Raw genomic sequence first — 24,081 nt, forward strand, 5'->3', positions numbered from 1 at the left:
ACCCAGTCATGACGATACTTGAATCCCGGCAATTCCTTACAGCGGAGGGCATGCTCACCGAATATATCCAAACAAGCTTTTTACAAATGGGGCATAATTCATCTGGAGGAAAAAGGGGAATCATAAGCCGGTATTTAAGGATGGCTTTGTATTCAACTGCCGACATCCGTTGCCCAAGACCTTCAATGGGCACAACAGTCAAAAAATCCTGGGCATGAGCCCCCTTGAGACAAGCTAAAACTGCCTTTTGTCTTAGGGTCATATCGAATCGCTCCTCCAAATCATGTACGTGTTTACCATAAAGAGCACTCGCCAAGGTTTGTTGAGGTTTCTTGGGGGCGGTCTCCTTATCAGTAAAACCGCCTATATCAAGGTTCGGGAGAGTTGTTCCAATATTACCAAGTGCAAAAGAGTAGTCATGATCTACCCCCATAACACCAGCGTTCGCAGGACGTGGTCTTGCAATTTCCACGACTGAGACCTGGAAGAAATATGAGGTTAGTTAAGAAACATAAACCCAAACGCGCTACCCAAACACAACCCGTTAAGAATGTCCAGTTTGGTTCGGGTAAAACATGGTTCAAACTGAAATAGGAACTAACCTCACTTTGAAGAAAAGATGAGGTTAGTGAAGAGTTAAGACACGTGAACCTGAATACAACCCGCATATTCACAGGTTGACCCCCGTTGTGTTTTTTTTTTCCTTTTTATGTACTAATTTCTGATCCATATTTTGGTATTTGAGTAATTTGGATGACGAAAAATTTGTGTCTTCCCAGTTTCCACACAATTCAGAAGCTGTGGTATGTCTTCTTGTAAGCTGTCTTATTATTAATGTCAATGCAGCAGGTCCAATTATCCAGAGTATATTGCAGGCTTGCAGCAGGTCCTGATTATCCTTTTTGCAGAAGGGATTGTGACAAAAAAGAGATACATTTGCTTATTATTTGCATTAACTCGGTGATATAGTGATATGCTCTTACATTTATGATATATGGATATAGCATATTACATTTACGTATCTCATTGTTTCCTTTGCTTGGTTTTGGTCTTTTAGTTTCTTTACTCTTTTTTTATATATGTTAATATTTATAAAAATAACGAATTCTATTTGAAATCTATCACTATCTTCTGTTGTATTTAGAATGCAATTTTTACCTTATTCTGTCTTTGTTATAAGGTTGAAAACTGGATGTCATTTCCAACTACAAGTATTACAATGACATGCTGCAGAGGACTAAAGGTAGATGTGTTACAATGATGTGTTTTAAGGTAGATGATGCCATGTTGAAAAATGAAATGCAAATTTCTTTTCTTTTCCCCTTACTTTTTTGCATTATACCGCGTTAATCTTTTTTCATATGAGGGCTGGATAGTGGCATCATAATTGTGGTGTAACGATATATATTATTTAGTTATTTACAGTTTTATTATTCTCCGCACAGTGTTGTGCAAATTTCCCTCAGTGGAGATCACTACCTTGACCTCCTTTGTGCAATATTAGCAAGACGAATCACATTCTAAATTGAACTTTTTTATGTCCTCATTGAAATTACTACTGTTTACGGCTTTACCATTCTTATACCAACTAATAGATAAAAGACGTTAAACATGAGCGATTGATTTAGTGAAAAAAATATGATCGACTCCTCATAACACTTGTGACAATTTTTTAATTTTTGACAGCTATAATGTATTATGGAGCGATACACGCAGGTTTGAGCATCACCTGGTATTTATTGGCTTGCTGATAATGCAATATAAAAACTTATGGCACTCCAAGAAAGAGGTTTATCATGTCTTTGGTAATATTTAGATTTTTTTGTTATTTAGGAGGTGTTTGGGATTTGCTTATTTTATCTCCTTATGACTTATAAGAACTTATAAGGTGTTTGGGAAAGCTAAAGGTTATGAGTTTATAAGACAATTTTGTAACTTATGACTTATTATATAAGTTATAAGGTTAAATAAGGAATCCCAATTCCCAAACACCTCCTTACTACGAGATATTCATTGGGCTTTTAGCTATTTTAAGCAGATGCTACGAGGTGTGTTATAATTAATTAGATGAGTACTATGAATCCGGGACAAAAAATGATCAACTATAAAAAAAACATTCATGTAAAAGATGGAAGCAATGTATAAAGAGAAAAATTTGGAAATTAAGTATTGGAAGTTTGATCACATAAATCTGCTCTTTATTATCTATTACTTAAAAAGAAGTTTTTTGAGATTTGTTATTTGTGTTTGGTGTTACAAGTTTGCATATTGTAAATATAAAATTAATACACAATTTCTCAATAAAACATTATGAAATATAATATATGTTATTTATTATAAATTTTTCTTAATTTCATAATTTTTGTACCCAGGATACACGGGTTTATAACCTAGTAAACTATATATAATATATTTTTTTAACATGGAGACCTTAATTAAGTGTGGACTTAAAGCCCAGCTTATTTCCGCTGTCACACTAGCAGAACCTTGTTTACGGTTATCATTTTTACTCCTTTTAACTTCTCCGTAAACTTAAAATCATTTTCTAATTGAAAGACAAAAGACAAGATTCCACTTATGATTTTTTAAGAAATACAAATACAAACAATTAAATATACACAGATGCTCCGTTTGTCTGCTGGTAGATGATGATGATAATGATAATGATAATGATGATGAATCGTTCAAATGCTGCTGCTGTTGTTGATGTTTTCATGAAATCCAGAGGTACCCATTTCTCATCTTTCCAGTTAATAGGACAATTATCTCATTATTATTACATTATTAAAGCACCTTCCGTTCACTCCAATGCTGCTTCCTCAAATCTATCTAAAGTTAGGAACTTGAATGATGCCCTCAACCTGTTCGATGAAATGTCTCATAGACGCCCGCTGCCCTCGGTTGTTAAGTTTAATCAGCTGTTGACTGCTGTTACTAAAATGAAACATTACACTTGTCCTCTTGACCTTTTCAACCAAATGTGTTCCCTTAGGTTCCTGTTGATAAATACTCCATCAGCATTTCAATCAAGTGTTGTTGCCAGTTGCATCGCACCAAAGACGGTTTTGCACTCCTTGGATCATGCTTTAGGCGAGCTATCGTACCCCATGTGTACATATTTAATGCGCTCTTAGATGGACTCGTCATTGAAGATAAGATTCTTGAAGCAGAAATGTTTTTCAAGAAGCTCATTAAACTAAAGCTTTGTGAACCTGATGTTGTTACGTACAACACAATGATTAAAGGGCTTTTCAAGTTCGGTAATAACGTTACAGCTGTTGCTTTGCTCAGGCTAATGGAACAAAAAGAGTGCAAGCCTGATATTTTTACATATAACACCATCATTGATAGTCTTTGCAAGGATAAAATGATAGATGATGCTTGCAACCTCTTTAAAGAAATGGTGTTTGAAAAAAGAATTATGCCAGATGTCATCACCTACACCTCTTTAATATGTGGTCTTTGTAAGTTAGGTCGTTGGGATGAGGCATTAAAGTTGCTAAAAGAAATGGAGGTTGAAAAGATTACTCCAGATGTGCAAACCTTTAGCGCATTAGTTGATGCGTTTTGCAAAGAAGGTAAAGTAGATGAAGCCGAGGCTGTTATACACATCATGTTCGAGAGGGGCACAGTTCCAAACATTGTGACATACAATTCACTTATAGATGGCTACTGTCTGCTAGGTGAAATGATCAAAGCAAGGGAAATGTTTGATTCAATGACGCTTAGAGGTCTCGTTCCTAATGTTGTCACTTACAGTAGCTTATTAAACGGGTATTGCAAGAATCGGAATATAGAAAAAGCCATGCAAGTGTTTCGAGAAATGGCCGGAAAAGGTTTTAAAACCCAATGTGGTCACTTACAGCACCATGTTACAAGGATTGTTTCAGGTTGGGCGTTGTGTAGAGGCACGCAAACTCTTTGATGAGATGCACGCGCAAGCCAAATTCCAAACGAGTGCACTTATGAAATAATATTAGAGGGTCTTTGCAACAACAATCTAGTAGAAGATGCGCTCTCTTTGTTCCGGTTGATGGGTGATAGCAAGCTAAATTCTAATATTGTTGTTTACACTATCCTCATTGACGGGGCGGGAAAAGGTGGGAAATTTCACATTGCAAGGAATCTTTTCCATGACATAATTGATAAAGGTTTGCAACCTAATGTTAGGACATATAATGTGATGATTAGTGGTTTTTGTCGGGAAGGTCTTTTGCACGATGCAAAAGACTTGTTTCTTAAAATGGAAGAGTGGGTGCCCGCCAGATAATGTTACATATCGTGTTCTTCTCCAAGGATACCTAAGGAACGAACATTATGATGATGTTGAGATGCTTTTAAAGGAAATGGATGGTAGAGGTTACTCTCATGATGCTACAACCGTATCGTTGTTAATAGATGGAGTTGCAGCTGGTTCATTAAGTAGAAGCTTGCTTAAGTTGATAGGTAAGCTTGTGCCAAAAGAATTATTGGATGACCCTAGCTTGTGCACCAGAGTCGGAAACTGAAATAGTAATTGTGGGATGTGAAATGAAGATTGTAACTTGCATATTGCAGAAATTAGGAAATCTCTGGTCCTCACGTGTTTGATCTAATTAGACATATTCCAATTAATGTATTCACAACGCTTAGACGTTTGTGTTTGTTGTAGGTTAATGATGTTTTGGTAGTTTCAAGAATACTAGCAGTAACATCTTCTATTTGTTTTACTTTTTGCTTCATGAGACATGACCTTATATGTAGTGTTCCGGTAAGATAGCAACAATGTTAATATCATTATGCCTAGAGTATTTTATGCCTTGAGTATTGCTTTTATATTTTATATGTTATGATCTTGTGGAATCACTTAAAGTAATGTTCTTATTCAGTTAAGGCTTTACAAATATCTTGAAATCGACACTAATGTCGAGTTCTAGCTGCTCCGTTTGGTTCGGCTTGTGAATAGTGACTGCCATTTGGCATTTCTTAACTAAAAACTCATTTATTATTTAAGTCGGAATTCCGGAAACTATATTTTTTTATAGAGTTGACTGATTTGTCAACAAAAAGGGTGGGTTAGTGTGCTGTTGGAATGGTCCTGGCATGAAGGGCAACTTGGGAATTTCTGAAAATATGATGCAGTGCTTGAAATTGCTGGTCAAAGGTAAAGTCAACATCGGGTTTGACCAGATATGCAAAGCTGATGATCAAATTAATGTATGGTCAAATGCAGATTATTCGTTGATTAATAAAATCAAAGTTGCTAAATATCATAAGTTATTGGGAATGCTAATGCGAATGATCAAATTCAAAGTGAGGTGGTATTTAAGCAGACTGATTTTTAAAGATGAAAATGATGTGTATGGATGATATGTAATGTCAAAATTGATGATGATTTTGACTTTGACTTTGACTAACAGGTTCAACCTAGCCAAGTCAAAAGCATATAGTGTGCCCTAATGATGCATATTTAAGGTTAATTGGAAATTTTAAATTAAGAACACGACTTAAATTTGGTTTGTCTGTGTAATCATGACTACTTGTTTTATTAGAATTATTATTCTATCTAGTGGGATTAAATGAAATTTCAAGTGAGGAAGCACACCAAGTGTTCGATAAAATGCATACTTAAATGTGGATACTTGAAATAATAACACAACTGTTTTCGGGTGACGGAGGTTATTAGTTGTATAAAAAAAAATGGAGTTTATGTTGATAAATTAATGGTTGTATAGAAGTGAGCTTTTGAAGCGGTTGATGACTCATGAGTACTTATTTTTAAAGATGTTTGAGAAGAGGTATGCCCCTATCCAAGATAGGGGCATCTTAGGGTACGAAAATTTAATCCCGATGTTGTGATCGATCGGTTGAAAGGTAGTTTCGTCGTTTCTTTATTAAGTTTTACTTGGGTCTATTTAGATAGTGATAGTTACAATATAAATTTGCGGGTGATTTTTGAGTCAATATACTCAGTAGGTTATATATTAGGGGTGATTTGGGTTTTGTAACGGTACCTTTCAATTCTATAAAAACGTAAAGACGTCGTGGACCTCGTGGTAGTACACAAAAAGTTGTGTTCATGTGTGATTATCAATTGTTTATTTCAACGATTGTTAGCTATGACTTGAGAAGATCATAGGATGATTTGATGCTTTAAAATAATAATAATGTATATAAATTATTATTTATATTGAATAATTTAGGGAAAATTCCCAAAATAGGCGTTTATGAAAAGTTTTTCAGGTTTTAGGTGTCATTTGCAAGAAATTCCCAAAATAGGTATTATAAACTAGTCGAGACGAGTAGTTTATGATTACACACGAGTAGTTTGTAGAACCAGTTAAAATTTTCCACGTGCCCTTAAACTAACCGTAACGAGCAGGTTCACTTATCATTTGCTCGTCACGACTAAATAAGTTTCATGGCTCGCAATCAACGCCCACGAGTAATTCATAGGTCATTTAGTCGCGACGACTAGTTTGCATGGTTTACATCCCCCACACGAGTAGTTTATTAGTACTTAATTCGCCGCAACTAGTTTAACCTTACAATCTACTCATCGCGACTAAAGACCTTATGAATTACTCGTGGGCATTGATTACGAGGCATACACTTATTTAGTCGTGACGAGTAAATGGTTAGTAAATCTGCTCGTTACGGTTAGTTTAAAGACACGTGTCCAGTTGTAATTGGTTATATAAAATACTCGTCACGACTAGATTATAATCCCTATTTTAGAAATTTCTAGCAAATGACACTTAAAACCTGAAAAACGTTTTCATAAATGCTTATTTGGGATTTTTCCCAATAATTTATATACATCAGTATTATTCACATCTAAGAAAATATTTAGATAAAATCCACAATTACACTTGGTTCAACTCTTTAGGTAGAAAATAAACTAAAAATCATTTTGTATTACTATTTTATAAAAAATAAATCATTTATTATTAGTTACTTAAATGCAGAATAAGACAAAAGACCATATTCTAATTTGATTCTTTTAGAGATACAAATAAGATACATACATACATACATACATGCTTTCTGCATTCCATTTGATAGTTGGTAGTATTTGGTTGGTTGAATCATTCATTACACATACAACATTCATTAGCTCTGTTTCTCTTCTCTGCTGGATGATGATGATGATGATGAATCTTTCAAAATCTGCTGCTGTTTGATTATGCTTTCAGAGGTACCCATTTCTCATATTACAAGTTCTTAGGTTTACAATTTGGTACTCACATTATTATTAAACCTGCTTCCATTCACTCGGATAATAGTGACCGCAGCCATCGGTCTAAGCTCGATAAAGTTAGGAACTTGAATGATGCACTGAACCTGTTCGACGAAATGTCACACAAACGCCCCTGCCCTCGGTTGTTATGTTTAATCAGCTGTTAACTGCTCTTACCAAAATGAAACATTTTTCATGTTCCCTTGACCTTTTCAACAAATGTGTTCCCTTGGTGTCCCCTGTTAGTGAAGTTACCATGAGCATTGCAATCAGGTGTTGTTGCCAGTTGCATCGCACCAAAGACGGTTTTGCACTCCTTGGATCTTGCTTCAGGCGGGCTATTGCACCCAATGTGTACATATTCAGTGCGCTCTTAGACGGATTCGTCGTTGAAGATAGGATTCTTCAAGCAGAAATGTTTTTTAAGAAGCTCATCAAACAAAAACTTTGTGAACCTAATGCGGTTATGTACAACACAATGATTAAAGGGCTTTGCGGGTCCAGTAATAATGTTACAGCTCTTGCTCTGCTCAGGCTAATGGAACAAAAAAACTGCAAGCCTGATATCGTTACATATAGCACCATTATTGATAGTCTTTGCAAGGATCAAATGATAGATGATGCTTTCAACCTCTTCAAGAAATGGTATTTAACAAACACATTCTACCAGATGTCATCACCTACACTTCTTTAATATGTGGTCTTTGTAAGTTAGGTCGTTGGGATGAGGTCTTAAAGGTGCTAAAAGAGATGGAGGATGAAAAGATTACTCCAGATGTGCAAACCTTTAACGTGTTAGTTGATGCGTTTTGCAAGGAAGGTAAAGTTGATGAAGCCGAGGCTGTAATAAACATCATGGTCGAGAGGGGTAAGGTTCCAGACATAGTGACATACTGTTCACTTATTGATGGTTATTGTCTGCGAGGTGAAATGATCAAAGCAAGGGAAATGTTTGATTCAATGACGCTTAGAGGTCTCGTTCCTAATGTTGTCACTTACAGTAGCTTATTAAACGGGTATTGCAAGAATCGGAATATAGAAAAAGCCATGCAAGTGTTTCGAGAAATGGCCGGAAAAGGATTAAAACCCAATGTGGTCACTTACAGCACCATGTTACAAGGATTGTTTCAGGTTGGGCGTTGTGTAGAGGCACGCAAACTCTTTGATGAGATGCATGCGCAAGGCCAAATTCCAAACGAGTGCACTTATGGAATAATATTAGAGGGTCTTTGCAACAACAATCTAGTAGAAGATGCGCTTTCTTTATTCCAGTTGATGGGTGATAGCAAGCTAAATTCTAATATTGTTGTCTACAATATCCTCATTGATGGTTTAGGCAAATTTGGGAAAGTTGATGTTGCAAGGGTTTTTTTCCATGGGCTAAGTGATAAAGGTTTGCAACCTAATGTCCATACATATACTGTGATGATTAGTGGTTTTTGTCGGGAAGGTCTATTGCAGGATGCAAAAGACTTGTTTGTTAGAATGGAAGAGAGCGGATGCCCGCCAGATAATGTTACTTATCGTGTTCTTCTCCAAGGATACCTAAGGAACAAACATTATGATGATGTGGAGATGGTTTTAAAGGAAATGGATGGAAGAGGTTACTCTCTTGATGCTACCACTGTATCGTTGTTAATTGATGGAATCGCAGCTGGTTCATTAAGTAGAAGCATGCTTAAGTTGTTAGGTAAGCTTGTGCTAAAAGAGTTGTTGGACGATCCCAGTTTTTCTGCAGATCTGCGTGGTTTGGCGATTGTTGCATGTCTAGAAGAGAAACAAATATCGTGATTAGTGGTTTAAGTTATTAGTGAGATAATAGATTAAGATTTTACTGCAAAATGCTGAAAGTAGGAAATCTCTATAAAATTCTTGTTGGTCATTAGATATATTCCATTGAACGATGTTTTGCTTGTTTCATGAATGCTAGATTTGAGAGTTTCTTGTGTTTTTATTTATTTATTTTTTTATTTTGCTTCTTTACACATGATGTTTCTGGTTTTATTGATTTTATATGCTAGTTCGTATTTAATATCAACAATGTGTGTCGTACATTAATCATAATCTTTTTTTTTTTTTTCTAAAATCAACCGTGTATTAACAATCAACCTGCAGATTATTTGAACACATTAGGACCGCTATCATAGAATATTAACCCACTAGAGTTCTGCAGTCTGCAGACAGATCACCTTATTTTCTACTGTAGCTAAGATAACGAAACATAACATAGATCTATAGGCATTGTGAGATTTATTACCAATCCCGTTCTTTACCTATAAACAGGGTCTGCTTCTCATTTTTTACCTGCATGGATTTGTTGACTAATGTTAATTTCGTTGTCGCGTTACTACTGCTTCTTCTCAGTCTTTCGTTCGCCATCGTTTTTTTTTTTAAATAGAGCCATTGTGTTCTTTTGATCATGTGTTAACTTCAGCAATAGACCTGTTTTACTTTTAATATTTTCTATGCGGGATAAATATCAAAGTTTGCAGCTAGCGCGTTGGTTAAGCCTTAGTGATTGCTGTTTAGTTGCGCCAGTTCGAATCACGTAATAATATTCTTTCCACCCTCGATTTACAACTTATAGAACAAAAAACTGGATTGGAAAACCTCTGACCAAATTTGAGTTTGACCAAAAAGTCTTTGGTTACAAATCATTTCAAGTGGAGATGGCCATAGGATTTGAATTTGAAGAGTTGTGACTCTTAAGGGTAATTTTGTCAAACTACAGTGGAATCTAAAGGATATGAAAACCACCTGACTAAGTTTGAATGTATAGACAAGTTTGACTTTTTTAGTCAATTTGGACTTTTAAAGTCAATTATGAATCTTTGACTTTTTGGTCAAAGTTCATGAGATTATTTGTGATGTCATAGATGTAATTCTTTGTTGTTTTGAATTGCATTGGGGTAAGCTTCTATTGTGGAACTCCAACTTGAGGATATATATATATGGTCTAAAAGCTCAAAAATTTATAATCCTTGATATGGGCAATTTGGTCATTGGGAATTACAAACAAGATGTTCAGAAACTGCATAATACAGATGGAGTTTGAAGCCATTAAGGGTAATCTGGTCATTACTGATAGCTGGCGACTTGTGAGTAATTTGGATAATTGTGACTTTTTGGTCTATTTTGGGGTCAAGAGTTGACTTTTTGGTCAATGTTTCCTTTCCTTTTCCTTGTAATTCCATTTTTTAGATTTATAAAACGTTTTCCGGGTTTCGTCCCCTATACCCCCAAAAAGGAAAAAAGCCATTGGTAAACTAAACCGGTTCAGGTGACAATGTGACATGCCAAAACGGATTTAGGTCATAACAGTTCTTAGCAAAATGAATTCAGGTTAAAATAGGTCCTTTTTAATATTAAAAAAAAAAACAATTTGGTTAAGGTCAAACGAGTTCGAGTCAAACTAGGTCTGGGTCAAATCAGGTTATGAGCAGTCAACGCCATTTCATGAAACCGGGTCACAATAATTTGAGCACATTTGGTTGTTGACACAAACCGGTGTCGTTTTTTCTCTTAATACTATTTCTTCTTCATGCCCCATGAAGCTTATGTACAAATTGAAAACTAACTTGAACAATTAGAATTAGAAGATGCATAGAGGTGTCATTTTTGTTCACTTAATGATTTACAAATGTTTTGTTACTTGAAACATTAACTATTTATTTTTCAATTAGAATTAGAAGCTTCCATGAGTTTGTTTGTAGTTCCATTCAAGTTATATTCTGATTGAAAATAATAAGAGAGGCTAAAAACCAAAATAATGCACAAAGTGTTAAGACCAAAGGGTGCAAAACATCTTTATTCATGGGCAGGAGACCAATAATGTGGCGATTTTAATGGCGACGCTCGAATCACCACGAGCTGCTTCGCAACATAACACTCTGAGGGGTTCAAATAACTCGAAGCTTGTTTTTGAATGAGCCAAGCCAAGCCAAGCATGTGTCAAGATTGGCTTGCTCGTTTAAATTAAACCCCAAGTTTAATAATAATAATGTGGATTAAATACAAATGAGTTTTATCATGAGAATTGTAAAAAAAAAAACTAGTGTAATTGTTATTACAATATAATTTTTGAACTAGAGTAATTATTATCACATTTTTTTATAAAAAAAATTGTTTTAGTTCAAAATTGTACAATATAACTTTTATTTGTGTTTTTCAATACGTTTATTTTATTTGTACCAGATCCCGGCCCATAATAATAATAACAAATAAAAATATTGATTTAAAAAACAAATATCATACGAATAATTATTATCCACCATCCGTGCCTAGTGGAGGCTTGGGTTCTCCAATTGAGACCCAAGTTCGATTCCCACTTGTGGCACTTTGGGTGGATGTTGATAATAAAAGATTTGCGCTAGAAATTGCGAGGTTGTCAGTTCGAATCCCGAGCCCACCCGTATTTTAGTTCCACCGTGTGTTACGCCAGAGAGTTCTGCTCTTGTGGTGACACAACGACTGTCAAGTGACATCCGACGGTATGATTTCTGGTTTAGATGCATCGTGGGCCCAGTTTAGACAACGTAGTCTGATCAGAATTAGACAACAGGGCTCTCCAAATTAAAGAATGCGGTACCTAACACACACAAAATTTGTGATTTTGAAAAGAGAGAGAAAATTTGTTAGATTTATGTTTGCCTATATCTTACTCTTGGTATAACTTCTATTATTATTATTTTAAAACTTTATAAGTTTATATTATTATTCATTTTCTTTTTGGGGATGATGCACGAGTCCAACAAACGCCGTAAATTAAGGTCAATAATCACGGGACACCCAACAAATAAAAAGGCAACAGTCAAACTCGACATGCGCCAATTTTGATAACTTTAAAACATTTTTATTTTAGGTCTATTTTTTAAAATATAAATAGAAGCTTTTAACCTTTTTTTGTTTTAAAAAAAAAAACTTATTTAGAAGCTTATGTGAATTTTACTGGAGTGTCTTCGGGCTTAGGAACACTTGCCGGACAGGCCGTGTTAAAGACAGAATCCGAAAAAAAATTGTTAAGCACAGGAAATTTGTGCTAACAATCAAAATGTTTTCATTCCATTTGTATTTGTTACAAAGATATTAGCAGAGTATGGGAAGATGGGATACGAACCGTATATTCGTACATGTATCCTGAAAAATAGAGGCTATTTTTAAAGAGACTCCCGAGTCCAAATTCCAAAATTATAACCAAGTATTTATATATCATATATATATATTTAGTAATAATACGTATGGCATTGAATATTTCATCTACTTACATAGACTTGTTATTACTTTGACCTTCTAGAGTTATGAGCACTGTTTATATATTAAAGACTTATATATATTATATAATATATATTCAACATTGTAGTATACGTTGTGTAATAATAATCTACGAAACAAGATAAGATAGAGACAGTTGACTGTTGATCTTAACTCATCATCAAATGTTATGTGACTATTAATCTTTAATGTCTAGAGCTAATCAACAATTGATAATGAGTCGATTATACATATGTTATGTGCAGTGGCGGACCCAGGATTTTTTGTCAATGGGGTCCCAATTTTTCCGGTTTACAAAATTTTTGGGTCGGTCGTTATTCGGGTCGAGTTGAGAGGAGTAACATAATAAAACACGAAAATATGGTGTCATCAAAAACAAGTAAGTAGAAAGAATATAGATTAGAAACTAGATAGAACATACACTTTTAATTCATTTTTATTCATACCCGAAAAACATAAGCGTAAGCTATATATATATGGTCTTACATGAATAACCAAGATATGAAAAACTAACTCTTACACAAATAAATGATTAATTATAATATACATACACAAGATAAATAATTTAAGTATATGTAAAACTCATGTTGTCATTATATATGTTGCATGGTGATAATGGTTATATGGGATAAACTAAAGTGATAATGGTTATATAGGATAAACTAAAGAAAAAACACAAAAACCCTAACTAAATAACTAATATTGACTAGAATATTAAAAAAACAACAAAAACTGGGTATGGTGAGGCTTGAACCTGCAACCTCTCAAAGAAAAAACAAGGGACTTTCCACTAGACTAGTTCAGCCTTAATAGTATGGGTTCCAAGTATTAATTTTTATGGGGTCCTTACAAAATTTAATATATCGTCTCTAAGTAATTTTTAAAAAACATTGGTGTCCCGGGACCCCGATGGGAACTATGTGGGTCCGCCCCTGGTTATGTGTATACATATATATATTTAAAACGATATTCAACGTATAGGCTTGTAAACAAACCAAACGTGTATAAGCTGCTCGTGAACTGTTCATCGGCAAATTCACTTATGTTTGTTTATTTACTAAACGAATAAACATGAACACGTTTTGTTATGTTCATGAACATATGTTTATATTCATTCATTTATATTCGTTCATGTCCACTTTTCTATATTCTTTCGTTTATGCTCATTTAAATGTTACTAAATATGTAAGATGACGCCAACAAGTAAATATATGTATCATATTTAGTAATGTAATTATTTCATACGTAGACTTATTATTACTTTGACCTTCTAGAGCTATGAGCATTGTTTGTATATAAAAGACTTATATTATATAATTTATATTCAACATTGTAGTGTACGTTGTGTAATAAAAATCTTCGAAACAAGATAAGATAGAGACAGAAAAGGTGGTGCTTTCGATCTTAATTAACTCTCAAGTGATATATATATATATACTTATATGACTATTAAGCTTTATTGTCTAGAGTATATACATATTATAGCGTATATATGTATACTCTTATAGTTCTATAATCCGCATACACATGTAACTTGCAGGATTTGAAACATTCACCTTTATCAATGTACGGAAGACGCATTATCATCACTAGGCCTGTAAACGAACCGAACGAACACGAACAATGACATGTTCGTGTTTGTTCAATTAACTTTAAACAAACACGAACGCGTAATTGAAAAAGTATTTGTGTTCATGTTCGTTCGTTTTAAAAATAAGCATGCTCGTGTTTGTTTATGTTCACAAACATAATTGAATAAAGATAAACGATTATAAATGAACATATATGAACCAGCGTAAACGAGCATCAATGAACACACAAATATAATACATTAAGTCAATTATCCATCCAAAGTTTCATCCAAGAACACATAAATGAACATATATTTTTGTTCATTAAGTGAATGAACATAAATAAACTTTTCTTAAAACACTTTACTGAATATTCGGTTTATTTACATATCTGAATTTAAAACAATTAGTCTATTATAACTATAATAAAAAGGTATTATTATATTATTATATTATCATACATATCCTTGTCTTTATATGGTGGCATGACCTTTCTAGGTTGGTTCCTTAGTAAGAAACTGGTTTTGAATGATCAAACGAATAATCCGAAAGTCACCCACCGTTTCCCACCTAACCACTTCTATTCATTCACCCTATCCACTTTGTTCCCAAAGCTAATACATATTACTATTATATGTGATTATCACACATAAAATTAAAAATATTATAGTTAAGTATAACCATAACCAATCATCTAAATTTATTTTATTTATGCTCACAAGTGTCTATATGTACACCACCTTCTAAAGGGTGTTTGTTGTATGCACAAATCAATCATTTCATCTTTTAGACGAGGGTTTAAGTTTTAGCGTTGCCAGTGACGGGTGTTCAGACGACATGTGAACAAGCGTTTAACCAATGATAGTTCATTGTAAATTAATGTATGTATATGTATATATGTATAAGCGCTGTGTCCGAAAGAAAAAATAATTAGTGGTATAGGTGTGTATATAGAATATTTACGTCATCAATCGCCTTTTAGCTAATTAGGGTTGAATTATTAATCACTAACAACATAAAAATGTCATATTGTTTTTCATAAAAATATGTAAAATCATATGTTAGGTTTACTCATAATTAAGTTTAATTTTGTATGTAATTAGGTTGAATCATTAATCACTAACAATATAAAAAGTATGTCATATTACTTTTCTAAACAAAAAACTAAATATAAATATAAGAGGTTGTCAGTTCGAATCTCGAGTTCACCGGGTTTTAATCCTATCGTGTGTTAGGCTATAGAGTTCTGCTTTCGTGCTGGCACAACAACTGTTAAGTGGCAGTCGACCGTATGATTTTCTGAGTGAACGGCAGCCAGCGTGGGTCCGGTTAAGGCAACATAGTGTGACCAGAATGATGCAACGGACTCTCCAAATTTAAAAAGTATGATGACCTAACATACAAGAAAACCGTCGTTCTATAATAAGTTAAAAAAGAAAAACTAAATATTATATTATTCAAAATAAAGTTAAATTGTTTACTCAAACTACTTCGGAAAATATGAACACTTATCCACGTGTGCCGACAAATATTGTTGATTTTTTAAGGTTACTTCCAAGAACCAACCTTAATGTGCCTAACTCCCGGCTTCTTTCCCGCCATCAACTCATCACGTGCCACTCACGTGTCACTATCTTTACTATGGCCCACCATCCACTCTGTTGACCAACGACCAACTTTTTGCATTATTTATACAAATTTCAAAATTTGTAATTCTTCACAATTTAGTGGTGTAACCAAATAAACCATGGCTACATCCAACAACGAGTGGCTCCACATTTACCAAAATAACCTTGCGGGAACCCCGCAGCAACACGCTGCTGTACGGTGGCAAGGTGATGTGACTGAAGTGACCGATGCCACTACAGTCACCACCACCACCATGGCCACTACCAGCAGCGTGTCTGACAAGTTGGGCCGTGTGACACGGCCCAACAATCCACGACGCAGAACCAGGGCGTCGCGGAAGACCCCCACCACCTTACTTAATACTGACACCACCAATTTCCGTGCCATGGTGCAACAATTCACTGGTGGGAATTTTTGTAGTGGTGTCAGTAGTGATAACAGTGGTATTGGTAATAATAATAATAACACTGGATTTATGGCGGCTCAGACCGCCATTGGTCCACGTCAACCTTTGAGTAGTTATAACACTAATAATTATTATGGGATGGGATCGACGGGTTTACCGCCTTCGGTTGGGGGTTATAATATGGAGTTTCGACAACCGCAACACCAACATTATTACCCGATTGTGACGGATAACAATGGTGGTGGTGATCATCAACAAGGATTTGTTCAAAGGATTCAAGAAGGTGGCTTGTGAGCTTTTGAACAATATTGTGTGACAAGAAGCCAAGAACACAAGTTGCATATTCTAAAGTTTCATGAAGACTAGAAAATAATAATAATAATATTTAATAATAAAGAGGAAAATTAGGATTTTGTTTCTTTCTTTTTTTTTTTTTTTTTTATGTTTTAAGTTTTTGTATATAATCCTTTTATGGTTATGGGGTTTTTGCATATGATTAATCTCCGTATGGATCATAATGAAATGACTACTTTAAATATATCTAATTACCTATCAAAATTGTATGCTTTGGTTGCAGAGAAATCTCACATGTAAATGAGCCGACCCAAGCCCGAACTCGGCTGGTTTTGACTTACAAGAGCTTGATCTCGAGCTTGGCTCATGTGTTGTTTTTGCCAATGTTTTCAGACTTGGACCGAACATCGGCCCGGATGCCTTACCGGGTCACAAGTCGGACCGGACCAGGAGGTTGGACCGGACATTGACCCGGATGAAAAATACTTTTTCAAGCTCAGGCTCGGGCCCGACTCGTGTAGTACCTTAGACTAGAGGTGTACAAAAAAAGCGGGGTGGGACCGGTTTTAGGCAAACCAAAATGAACCGAACCGGTTTGGGTTTAAAACCGGTTTCACCCAAACCGACCCAAAACGTCACTTTCAGGTTCGGTTTCTCTTATGATCTACCAAACCGGTTTTGAAACCGAACCGGTTTGAGGAAAAATTGGTTAATAAACCGAACCAACCGACGTGACCATGCCAGCCTATCTTGCTTCTAAACCGGTTTATAAACCGAACCGGTTTGAGTCAAACCGGTTTTGACCAGTCGTTTACCAAATCGGTTCGGTTTGGGTTTAAAACCGGTTTTGTACACCTCTACCCTTAAACAAGCCAAAGCTCAGATGCACAATGTAAAATTATACATAAAGTCCAAAAGATGTAAAATTTATAAATACACAAGACTCGAGCTTAGACTCGATAACTAAATGAGCTTTAATTGAAGCTCGAGCTCAACTCTAGCAAGAAAATGCTCAGCTCGTTTGGAGCTTTTTATCAATCCAAGCTCATGAATAGCTCAGCTCTTTCGTACCCCTAGATGAAAATAGTACTAAGATGGTTGACCTCAAAAGCCTCCATATAAATAACCAAAACCCGACCAAAACATTTGATTGATCCAAACCAACATGGTTGGTTAAAACGAACATAAGTTATAAAAGGTACGAGTGTCACTCATGTTTCGCTCGTAATAAAATAAACCTCATCAAGAACGATGAACCCACGTATAATATCTAACATCATAAGATATTAAACAGGGAAGAAACATTAAGTTTTCATCAGGTGAAAAATATGTTACAAAATGTAAAATACTAAAAGCACAAATACATTTGTACCATTAACATACAAGAGGTCTAAAGAGAGTTGCATTTTAATCATGATTACACATTTAAACACCAAAGAAATAAAAAAAATAATAATAATAAAAAAAAAAGATTCAGTTTCAAGTTTTAACAATTTTTCAACATAAACATTTTGACAGGATATGAACATCCACCCTAAAGTGAGATACAATCTCTCTCGGTGTAACGAGTTTACAACTCGACCGGGTCCCACAACAAAAAACCCGGGTGGGGTCTTTTTTCCCTCGTTACACCTCGACCGGGTCCCACAACAAAAACCCGGGTGGGGTCTTATTTCCTTTTACCGATGGTAAGCAGTTCAAAGCTTCTAAGAGCATCATCACGACCGCCTCTTGATGAAGGTACAGCACGTGTAAAAGACGACGACTTGGACTTGGACTCGAACCCGGGTTGAGAGTGGAGGCGTTGGGTGGTCGATATGCGACCGCTGCCTGAACCGAGCCGGGTTGACCGGCTCTCGATGGGCTCACCAGATGAACTTGGTCGGCTGCTTGATACGACTGCTCGTTTTGACGTACTACCGGTTCGTGTGATGCGGGCTTTGTCCGAGTCAACATGCTGCATATACAAGTATAAAAGTATAAAAATAAACTTTAAGCATATAAGAGAATATATAACTAGAAACTACCAACTACGAATGCATATGGGACGATTTTTTAGTTTCTGAAAACCGTTCGATTTCTGTTTCTGGTTAGGGTTGGGTTTGGTTTTCTCGGTTTTACTACTCGGGGCAAAAAAAACTACCCAAAATAATGTATTTGGACCTAAATATTTTTGTTAATTAATTATTAAAATGCTTATTAACGAAAATTTTTGTGTTACACAAATTATTATATTCTTATAAACTACTTAAATAAATAAAAACTAAAAATAAAAATCCATAAATTCGATTTGCTATATTTTTTTGTTTAATCACACGCAAAACGAAAACCAGAAATTCAACTTTTACACAAAAAAATAAAAAATAAAAAATTAAACAGTCGATTTTGTTTAGCTTCACTTTTTTCGGTTATGGGCCGTTTTTTTCAGTTTTATCTTAGTGAAATGGGATGGTCAGACGGAACGGATAATGGTCAAAACAGGTCGGTGTCTGGGTTCGGGTTTGACCTGAGAATATATTTTTTGTCCATTTTCTTTTATTTATAATAAATAATAAACTTAACAAGAAAATCTCTACTCACCAATTCTTTGGTTGGTGTTGTGTGTTCTGAAGATCGGTGTCTCGAGTGATCACCATGCAAACCGGTGCGTCTAGCTAATGCCTCAACTGTGCCCGAGAATCTCTCTCTAGTAGCCTCGGGTTTCACTAAACCAAATAAAAAAATATATATATTCATTATTACTAAACTTATTATTTAACAACATTATGTCAAAATCCAGTAAAAACAAACCTGGTGTTTTTTCCCCTCTTTCCGCTGAAGGTCCGGGATTCAGTGGTAGTTTTCCAACCGTCTGATTTGTAGTAAAATTTATAAAATTTAAAATATAAGCAAATATATTAAGAAAAATAATATATATAAAAAATACTTACACGTCCTCTAGAACTGGAACCTGAACCAATTTGAGGATACTTCAATATCGTCCAGTCAAACACATAGTCAAACTGATAACCTGAAATGCAAACACGGGTCATAAATCTATTTCAACGAAAAATAGAAATTAATTCATGTATAAATGATATTACATAATTTAGAGTTTACCTTCTCGAATGAAAAGATCCCGGAAAAGCCTTTTCAAGGACGAATAATCCGGCTTGTCATCAAACCGCAACGATCGACAATAATGAAAGTATGATATGAACTCAGTTGGATAAGTCTTGCATAGCACCTGCATATTTTGTCGATTACAAGTCACGTATATAAGAGGTTATAAATAAAAAAATAATAAAAAAATAAATAAAAAATAATAGTAATAATAATAATAAAAATAATAATCATATGTATGATCTTGAGAATACCTCTATAGGAGTAAGCATCTTCTTTTCGCTAATCTTATCATATTTTTGCTTCTTTGTGCCAGCTTTCAGCCCCTGCCAAGGAAGGCTACAACCGCATATATATAAATATTAACAGTCAGAACGAAAATACTAAAAAATAAATAAAATAAATAAAAATAAAACGGTATATATTCAACCTTCCTCTCAGGAAATACATAAGCACATAGCCAAGTGATTCGAGATCATCCCTCCTGCTTTGCTCTGTAATTAACAATAAACAAAAATGTCAACCTTAATTCAAATGGAACGCAAAACATATTTTATTCTTCGTTTAACCCAAAAACAAAGCGTTAACAATGAGTTTGCAATGTGTAATTATATAAAAGTATATTTTATCATAGGATGACTGAAACTAGCAAGATCACTTACCAACTCCAAGGTGAGTATTAACACTAGCATAACGAGCCGTACCAGTGAGATTTTTGTTTTCCCTAAAATAAATATTAGAAAGTATATGTCAGTAGAAGACTAGAAGTAATCGACTTCTATGCAAAAAGAATAATAATAATAATAAAAAAAAAAAACTTGTGAGACTTCTTAGAACATATAATAATAGTAAAAATAATATTATTTCCACTTATGTTTTTGCATAAACAAATTAAATACCTGTATGGTATATGCTTGTGTGTCTGAAGATCCCGATACTTTTTGGCAAGACCATAATCTATAATGTAAACCTGTTTTAAAATTTAAAAAAAACAAACATAAATATGTCGATGATCAGATTCTCAACAAAACCTTTTAACATAAGAATAAATAGTCTGAAATAAGTCTAAGAATGCAATATATTATATACCTGATTTGCCTTTCGTCCTAGACCCATCAAAAAGTTATCTGGCTTTATATCACGGTGAAGGAAGCCTCTTGAATGCATATATTCAACTCTATTTATCTGCATAAAACAATAAAAATATATAAAAAGGTGTGAGTGTTAATACGATGTACTCGAATTAGTTTGGGATGCTTACCAACTGATCCGCAAGCATCAAAACTGTTTTTAAAGTGAACTTTCGGTTACAGTAATTAAATAAATCTTCTAAACTCGGTCCAAGAAGATCAATAACCATAGCATTATATTCTCCTTCAACTCCAATCCATTTAAGATGCGGAACACCAGCTGCGTTAAAAATATTATGCGTTAGGTACGTTTCTTGACATGAAATGTTAAAACATATATAACACATAAAAAGATATACGTGAAACTAAATGAGCCAAGTTTATAACAAAGATAAATAAAGACGAAACTCACTTCCGCCTTGAAGAAGCATGTACAACTTGGCCTCATAGTGAAGCTGTGGGTGCTTCGTCTTAACAGATTCCTGAGAACAGAAACAATTTAAGCCACACAGAAAATAAGAAATTTAAATATATATATATACACACACATACACACCTACTACTATAAAAAAAGTTACTTTTAAGTTAAGAATATGCAGTTGACTCATGACTGAAAAAACATATTTTATTTTAGCTATTTTTTTTATTTTTTTTCTTTGAACGAAAAATGACAGAGAAGCTGAAAACTATGCAGTCGATATCGCCGATATATCACTGATATATCAGTGATATATCGGTTATCGGTCCTTGGCGATATATAAATCAGTATATCGGTTCAGAATATCGGTACCGATAATATCAATGATATTGACCGATATTGGACTAATATTGGACCGAATACTCCCGATATTAGTGTTCTAAGTCTTAATTATCAACTTTTAGTGTTCAATGTTAATTGTTTTAAGTCTTAATCAATTCTTACTTTGCTACGATTGTTAGTGTTTTGCAATTTGCAAAAGGTTAATTTGTTCATGGTAGGAGACTATAGTGAATTATTAGTGTTAAATTGTTATATATATGAATTTTACATGATATTAAAATTAGCGATATCCCACCGATATCTCACTGCGATAACCGATATCCGGTATTTCCGTATTAACTGCTTAGGCTGAAAATAAGTCGTGCAACTTAAGTTTTACATTTACAGACAAATATATGTAGATTGTCCTTTTAAGTTTGGTTCAATTTAGCCACACATTTTAATGCTACTTGCTAATTCATTGGTATTTAGGTGACTTTTAAAATGATTCAAAATGAAAAATCAAGTGTTCTTTAATTCATTCAGTTTGTTGCTTATAGCTTATATCATCAAGATGTCACTTTATTATCATTCAATAATTCAATAACTTGATTAAACTTTCAGATTATCTTTCAATAAGTTTCCAAATTTTCCATGCATACTGCATACATCCTACGACTCATTCAGTCATTCTAAAATGCAGAGTAAACAAGAGTAATAAGGTTTGTCACATACCAACTTAACCGCAACTTCTTCTTTACTTTGAAGATTTACTCCTGTGAACAACAATAAATCAGTCACAAATTCAAAAAAGGATCCAAAACCAAAAAAAACCGATAGAAAAAAAAACTGAGGTTTGGTTTTTATGTTCTCATAAAAACCGAACATATGGTTTGGTTTGGTTTTGCATGCAATAAAAACCGAAACGAACCGAATTTCTAGATTTTCATACACTGCTTTTTATTTTAGTTAATTTATAAAAACTTAATAAATATGTAATGCGTATATTTTAGCCTAAATGTATACTAAATTACTAATCAATTAGTTATTAATTAAAAACATGATATAAGCCAAAATTCATTATTTTAACCCAAGCTTTTTTATCAACCCAAAATTTTAAACTTCAAATTGCAAAACCGAAACTTAACCAAAACCGAAAAAACCGAAAGTCTTTGGGTCAGTTTCAGCCCAAAACCGACCCGAACCTTTCACACCCCTAACAAATGCAATAAAATCAAACAACAAAAACAATAATCACAAAAACAACTCACAAATTAATAATAATAATAATAATAATAAAATTACCCAAATAAAGTTCTCCAAAAGATCCACTACCAATCTTCCTACCAAGCTTAAACTTGCCACCAATCACATGATCCATGCTACTTACCCAACAAATCTCACCACACAAACAAACAAACCCTAAGATCCCCAAATGCAAACCCTAGAAACCCAAATCAAGATTCAACTTTTCTCAATCAAAACCTCATCAAGAATGCAAATGGTAACAAACCCACAAATTAAATCAGGGGTTTTTGTGTGATGGCCAATTGGGTCAATAAAGTTAGGATTTTTATGAATCAGATCAAGTGTGTGAAGGAATTAGGGTTAGGGTTTGAGATTTTGAAGGGATCTGTGTGTGAACAACTGGTGAAGCAGAAGATGATGGGTTTTGAGAGGAAATAATATTATTATTATTGTTGGTGTTTGTAATGGGAAAGTAGGGATAAGAGTGGTTTGTGACAAAGGGGTGTTCTTGATTTTGTTACCAAGTGTTTTGGTAATTATTATTATTATTATTATCTTGTAATTATGTGTTAGATTATTTGTCAATCCAATTAGATTTTTTTTCTTTTTTTTTAACTAATGTTGGATTACTTTGTATTTAATGACGATTTTGTTGTATTTAAGCTGACGCACTCTTTAAATTTGAAGAGTTTTATTGGCTCGCTATAGTATGACTATGTTGTATTAATCGGGTCAACGATGGCTTCAGAGTTTGGCTTGGATGTACCCTGGGAAAACATACCGTCGGCTGCCACTTGACAATTGTTGTGTAAGTAAAGAGAAGAACTTTCTAGCGTAACACACGGTGGGAAGAAAACTCGGGTGAACTCGTGATTCGAACTGGCAACCTTCAACGGTCTAACTCAAATCCTTGATTGTCATAATAAAAAAAATCATTCCTACCACTAGGCCATAAATGGTGAATGTTTGGATTATTGACGAACCAATAACTCACTTTATTATTTTCGTTTTACTCGTAGGAGGAAGCCCTTTATATGCCAGAAACACTTCTGGTCCAGTCTGGAACCTTCTATTTTTTTGTCGCAGGTAGGACCTATACCCAAAATACTCAAAACCTTCTCTTTCTAAAATGAAGTTTTTGGATACCTCGTTACAATCACCTGGGTCAATCCAATTCGATGATTTTTTTAATTTTATTTATTGTTTGGGGTACTTGATATTTTCTATATTTAAATCAACTTTATATTTACAAGTTTGCAACTATGAAGTTGGGTTTTTAATACTCAAATAAGTGATAAAAAGACAAGGAATGTAATCTAAATGTTTTGTTACCGGTCTATTGGTTGAATCGAAAAACTCGTTCTTACCACCTTAAAATCTGGTTCGACGCCTTGTTATGTTGGTCAGTCCCACTGGTCCGATAGACACAAATAGACAACCAAGCTAGTTATGTAGTTGGTGTTGGATCCGGT

The 24,081-nt window shown here is 34.3% G+C and overlaps 2 protein-coding genes and 1 pseudogene across 2 annotated transcripts; 2 read left to right on the forward strand and 1 right to left on the reverse strand.

Moving 5' to 3' along the window:
- The first annotated feature begins 2,672 nt into the window (after positions 1-2,672).
- LOC143586334 (uncharacterized) lies at positions 2,673-9,630 on the forward strand (annotated as a pseudogene).
- A 5,929-nt stretch (positions 9,631-15,559) lies between these two features.
- LOC143586327 (uncharacterized) lies at positions 15,560-16,479 on the forward strand. The gene has a single exon (XM_077067895.1). It carries the CDS (start codon positions 15,809-15,811, stop codon positions 16,388-16,390), a length of 582 nt encoding a protein of 193 aa, XP_076924010.1. The 5' UTR covers positions 15,560-15,808; the 3' UTR covers positions 16,391-16,479.
- A 1,467-nt stretch (positions 16,480-17,946) lies between these two features.
- Positions 17,947-22,742, reverse strand: LOC143586326 (casein kinase 1-like protein 10). Its single transcript, XM_077067894.1, has 15 exons — positions 22,667-22,742; positions 22,097-22,137; positions 21,035-21,104; positions 20,754-20,902; positions 20,582-20,677; positions 20,392-20,462; positions 20,155-20,216; positions 19,923-19,986; positions 19,747-19,831; positions 19,490-19,616; positions 19,321-19,400; positions 19,181-19,241; positions 18,971-19,095; positions 18,023-18,347; positions 17,947-17,966 (listed from the first exon to the last, which is right to left on the reverse strand). The coding sequence occupies exons 1-14, from the start codon at positions 22,740-22,742 to the stop codon at positions 18,060-18,062; spliced, it is 1,395 nt and encodes a 464-aa protein (XP_076924009.1). The 3' UTR covers positions 17,947-17,966; positions 18,023-18,059.
- Between the last annotated feature and the right edge of the window lie 1,339 nt (positions 22,743-24,081).

Source organism: Bidens hawaiensis, unplaced genomic scaffold, assembly GCF_021521415.1.
Source record: "Bidens hawaiensis isolate Kalapana, Puna unplaced genomic scaffold, B.hawaiensis_p1.1 tig00034611_1, whole genome shotgun sequence".
Taxonomy (NCBI): domain Eukaryota; kingdom Viridiplantae; phylum Streptophyta; class Magnoliopsida; order Asterales; family Asteraceae; genus Bidens; species Bidens hawaiensis.

Excerpts from the sequence above, each read along its gene's own strand:
- LOC143586327 (XM_077067895.1), top strand. The coding sequence starts at position 15,809 with ATGGCTACATCCAACAACGAGTGGCTCCACATTTACCAAAATAACCTT.
- LOC143586326 (XM_077067894.1), bottom strand. The coding sequence starts at position 22,742 with ATGGATCATGTGATTGGTGGCAAGTTTAAGCTTGGTAGGAAGATTGGT. Across the intron at positions 22,138-22,666 it reads TTTTGGAGAACTTTATTTGG|GAGTAAATCTTCAAAGTAAA; the intron begins GTAATTTTATTA and ends TGTTGTTCACAG. Across the intron at positions 20,678-20,753 it reads TGATGCTTGCGGATCAGTTG|ATAAATAGAGTTGAATATAT; the intron begins GTAAGCATCCCA and ends TGTTTTATGCAG.